At 38.0% G+C, this 5,413-nt stretch overlaps 1 protein-coding gene across 1 annotated transcript; it reads left to right on the top strand.

Annotated features, from left to right (window-relative positions):
* Positions 1-2,184: 2,184 nt before the first annotated feature.
* LOC139714925 (cytochrome P450 2D15-like) lies at positions 2,185-3,792 on the top strand. The gene is made up of 2 exons (XM_071626573.1): positions 2,185-2,446; positions 3,620-3,792. Exons 1-2 carry the CDS (start codon positions 2,185-2,187, stop codon positions 3,790-3,792), a joined length of 435 nt encoding a protein of 144 aa, XP_071482674.1.
* The last annotated feature ends 1,621 nt before the right edge of the window (positions 3,793-5,413 follow it).

Here is a 5,413-nt window from a genome sequence, read left to right as displayed (position 1 = left end):
ATCGGACTTGGGAGGGCGACTACGGGCTACTACGTGTAAGGTACTGTCCTTGTGCAGGCCATATTTGCGGGGACCTCCAGGTAGCAAAAAATTGTTCCCTCATGTCACAAGCAAGGCTTGCCCGAAAAGGTGTGACTGGACCTTGAGGTTATGAGTAGAAGGGCCGTAGCGGTAGCACCTCGCAGGCAACTCTCACGCAACCTGCCCGTGACTAGAATGTGAATTGAACGTAAGTAGCACACGTCCAGCAGTTAAGACGCACGCGAAACTTGCCCAAATCCTTGTCCTCCCGCAGAAAATTATACTGCGCCAGAAAAACTTAACAATGGGCCCTAAAAATTTGTTGACCCCTTTCTGTGACCTTTGACCTTTCGATGACCTTTAATTCCTCAAGGGACATCCACCGTCCAAGTTTGGTCACAAACGGACATAGGGAGCAAAAGTTCTGAACCACAATTGAAACGCGCCCTTAAAAAACTTAACATTGGGCCCTAAAAATTTGTTGACCCCTGTCTGTGACCTTTGACCTTGTGACGACCTTCATCTCCCCAAGGGACATCTACCATCCAAGTTTGGTCACAAAGGGACAAAGGGATCAAAAGTTATCAGCCATAATCAAAACGCGCCATAAAAACTTAACTTTGGGCCCTAAAAGTTCGTTGACCCCTGTCTGTGACAGTCTTGCAAGTAAACTTTGACGTATGACCTCAAATTACCTTTGACCTTATCATGTGACCTCTTACGGACCTTATCCTGCGTGACCTCCAACGGCACCATAACATGAAGGTTTCCCCAGTGCATCTATGACCCAAGTTAGGTTGCAATTCAAGCAACTTTTGTCAAAAGAGAGTCTTGCAGGTAAACTTTAACATAGAAAAGAGAGTCTTGCACATACTCTTTAAAGGGACTGTACAGTACTGGTTGAGGTGGGGATTCATGTTTTGCACATTCCTAAGTGAGATAATGAGAAACCTCTCATGAAATATGAAAGAGCCTGTAATTTTATGAAGGGTTCAACGTTTATTTGATGAAAATTGATTTCAAATGGTTAAGATATCGAAAAAAGTGATAATAACAAAAGGCGACATGCCACAACTTTATTAGGATCTCTTTGTTTCACCTTGTTTTTCGATATCTCAGCCATTTCAAAACCGATTTTCATCAAATAAACTTTTGATACCCCATGGAATTGCATGCTCTTTGACATCTCATAGAGTGGCTTCTGAATCTTTTGCAAAACATTGAGAGCTAAATCCTCACCTCAACCAGAACTGTACACACCCTTTTTATATGACCTCAAATGATCGTTGACATTATCACAATGACCTCCGACAACACCATAACATGAAGATACCCCTAGTGCTTCTATCACCCAAGTGTGGCTGCCATTGCTGTAACAGTTGCCAAGTTATGCATCATAAGAGAGTCTTGCAGGTCAACTTTGACATTTGTGACGGACGACGGACGGACGACGGACGGACGCCATTCGGATCCCTTAGTCTCGCCTTCACCTCCGATGGGCGAGACAAAAAGGAAGAATAAGAAAATTATACACTAATCTATCTCTGGCGGCATAAATGATTCCTCGCATATATTTATCAATCTTTGGTTTAAATTTTTTTTTTCTATCATATTTCTGAAATCACTTTGAAGTAAAGAGAATACACTGTACGCAGAGGGAAAGGTTTAGGTGTGAATGTTCTTCAGTTTTGTCTCCCTCTACAAATGAAATTTGTAAGATCCGACATATTTATTAAACTACAGATCAGCAATTGCGATCTTACAAATTTTAATTGTACAGGGAGACAAAACTGAAGAAAATTCACAATTCGAAGAGATTATGACAAACAAGTTCTAGCAGGTTGAGACAAACCAAGTCTTAAAATTAACAAGTTTTCCCGATCATCAATCGTTATCATTGTAGGCAAATAGACACGATCTGACTGATATCTAACACTGGCATATATCATAGTCTATCGCCTTTATTGGTATAAATGCTGTCATCGAGTGATTGATTTTGATTGCTACATATTCTGATGGCTCCTTTCAGTGTATAATGCAATCGTATAAACATCGTATAAACACTGCATTTAGTCTAACACCTTTCAACATTCACAGATCTTGCTCGAAATTCAGAAGATAGAAGATTCTGAGGGAATAGTAATTGGTACTAATCTTCAAAAGATGCCGTACACTCTCGCTTTTACCACCGAGGTTCTTCGCTTTCGTCCGATCCTACCGCTTGGGGTGCCTCACGTAACCACGGAAGATGTCAGGGTTCGGGACTACGTCATCCCGCGGGGATCCACAATCATGATGAACATACTCGCCATACACAGTGACCCCAAAATCTGGGGTGACCCGGAAGTGTTCCGACCCGAGAGGTTTCTGAATGCCGACGGGACCGAGTTCGTGAAGAACAAAGCATATATGCCTTTTGGGGCCGGTAAGCATGATATATTCTGGAGCGACACGATGATTGCCAATCAAAATGTAAACTCGCTAGACAAAAGACAAAAGAACAAATAGAAGAGATTAAGAGAACAGAATACAAATTAATCAGTTTAATTAACCTGCAGAACAGTTCTTAGACAGTAATGGACAGAATAGACATAAACAAACACATAAAATGAAATGATGTTGCTGATTTCTGATAATGTTGTATTTGCAGAATTGCATGAAGCTTTCTCTGAATTTACATCTTTTTATGATAGAAACTTATGTGAGAGGTAACGACCGAACGGTCTGTCAATCTTTCAACAAGATATGTGCAACATTCAACGTGCAATTTGTCTGTTTTGCCAAACTCACTTGTAAGATAATGAAGAGGAAACAAGAAGAAGGGTGCAAGATTTCTTTTCGAAGTGGTCTGAAGATAAGAAAGTTGAAGAATTTTCAAAGGTTCTCGTGTTTTCACAAGACAGTGGGTTACTACACAACATCCCAAATTTAACTGATCCCTCTTGCTGCCCGCATCATAGCGTCAGTATTTCACAAGCCTACCCTCCTCTCCATTACATACAAAGAATTCAACATATTTTGTCTTTTCAAGCTTAATGAAAGAGCACTTATCCCTTTCAAAAAGCAAGGGGAATAATGTTGCTCTCAGAATCTGTCAGTAATAAGTCAGGAAATGTTTACTTTTCATTTGAAAGAAATGAAATGTTTATCTTTTTATATACTTTCTTTACATTTCTTTTTTTCATCGTTGTCCTGCAGTTTTGTCGCGAACTGTCGTAGACTTCTCACGCAGGACTGGTGGCACCTAAACTTTATAAATCCTTATTAGTTACTTTTGAATGGATTGTCAAACTTTCCTCAAACTTTACTAGTGTGTTCTACTAATATAGATGCAGTCATTCACTCCTCATACATATAGGCCTATTTGATTGATTGATTGATCGATTGATTGATTGATTGATTGATTGATTTAAGTTATTTTATTTCTAAATTTATTTTGCTACACAAATAAAACACAAAGACGATTAAATGAAATAATTAAGCACAGTATATTTTGAATCTGACAGTTAAAACATATCTAGCTTTTTTTCTATTACAATATATCATGATTTGTTATTACTATTTTTGGTGCTTTTATTGTTTACTCATCTCATTGAAGGCCGTCGAGTGTGTGTAGGCGAACAACTGGCCAGGATGGAGTTCTTCATCTTCGTGGTGACCCTAGTGAAACACTTGTCCTTCTGTATCCCCGACGGAATCGAACCAAACTACGGACATCGCCTCACGACTCTTTTGCCGACACCGTACGAAATCATTGCAAAACCTCGCTAAATCCTCATCTGACTACCACGCAACGTGGAGACAAGAACGCTTGTACACACATGCTTGCACCTAGGGCTATCAAGCCATCTTGACAGATGAACAAACAAACAAACAAACAAGCAAACAAACAAAACAAATTCACTTTTAAAGTTTTTTCCCCACAGGGATTTTTACTATTATATTCCATACCTACGACAATATCAATCGAAGTACATAATACATCGAAATACTTCTAACACTTAGAAAAAGAGGCAATGCACTGTCGTGACTCAGAACTTCAGAACATCACATATAAGAAAACAGGTGTCCAAAAGACACGATTTTTCTGAAGCAGTTATAGCATTTAATTATTTCTTGCAAAAAAAGTCAATTATTACGATATTCCCTAATTTTATCTTTACATGGAAAAAAACCTAGGTATTCTTCTTCTTCTTCTTCTTCTTCTTCTTCTTCTTCTTAATTTACAGTCATTAATTTCCTTTCTTACAACCGTGGAATACAATTCAATACCGAATTGCTGGTAACAATAAAGCCAAATAATTCATTTTCCGTAGTGTATGTAATTTCTGAACCCACATAAGACAATCCATTCTCTTCAGTCCATAAACAGCATATTGACGTTCGCTTACTCAAGAGTTGCATCAAAGTTTGTAAATACACCTTGCAAAGACGAACAATATTTTCTTTCAATTAATCCAGTTATATTCAACATCTCATTTGTATAATTATATATAAAAACAAAGTTAACGTCCGATGTACTCTTATTCGGAGGGGAAAACGAAAATTATTACCATTTCTTTGCCACAACTAATATATAGACAAAAAAAAATAACCAAATTCCAGTACATAGTATTACTGTTCAGTCGCTAATAGCCTGTACCCTTATAGACATGTATGCCATTTCCCTCCAGTATCAGTTATTTCTTTGTGGTTCGCTGAAAAAGTGTGGATATTAAGGAACACGCTCACAGCTGAAATCATATGTCAGAATTTGGAAAAATGTTCCCATTGAGTTTTGATCTTTTCTTGAATACAGGATGTGAGTCCGTTTGAAATGAATCTCAAGATTGTCTGTTGCTGCATTACGGTCCCCTTACCCGATACGTGAGATGCTGTTGATATAGCAGTTGAGTTTTCGGTGCTCTATTGTTCATTATTAACGATACTATATCAAGTTATTGCTATGATAGGCCCATTATATATAAAATTGAGACAAAGAAGACAGTATAGATGTCGCACGATGCCGGCTGTTGGTAGAAGCTTTTGACCTCAGATCTTCGTCATCTATCTATCTCTGTCTTATATATATGTATATATATATATATATATATTGTGACCGTGCACCACAAAACGAACAAAAAGTCGCACACACTGATTTTGTGTGGAGACTGAAAATAGGTGAAATGGGTCAACCTAACCGATCTTGACTTTTTTATATTTTCTGAAGGAGCAAATCTTCTTCTACATTATGTTAAAATTTGGGATCATAAAATGGGCAGGAAAGTGTGTTTTTGAGCAGTTTATCTTGAACTTTTTTGGTAAAATAGTGTGATTAGGCGTCTTTCTAGAATCACCTTTTCATTTCTTAGAAACCTTGAACATACTCTTCACTTTAAACTCAAATTACTTT

Source organism: Diadema antillarum, unplaced genomic scaffold, assembly GCF_040938485.1.
Source record: "Diadema antillarum isolate AM-2024a unplaced genomic scaffold, OU_Dant_1.0 seq00002535_RagTag, whole genome shotgun sequence".
In the NCBI taxonomy this organism is placed as follows: Eukaryota; Metazoa; Echinodermata; class Echinoidea; order Diadematoida; family Diadematidae; genus Diadema; species Diadema antillarum.
The sequence above is the reverse complement of the archived record's forward strand: the minus strand, read 5'-3'. Positions and strand labels throughout refer to the sequence as shown.

What these genes read in the sequence shown, in the direction of transcription:
- LOC139714925 (XM_071626573.1), top strand. Translation starts at nt 2,185, where the DNA reads ATGCCGTACACTCTCGCTTTTACCACCGAGGTTCTTCGCTTTCGTCCG. An exon ending in ATATATGCCTTTTGGGGCCG is followed by an intron (nt 2,447 to 3,619) that starts GTAAGCATGATA and finishes ATCTCATTGAAG; the next exon opens with GCCGTCGAGTGTGTGTAGGC.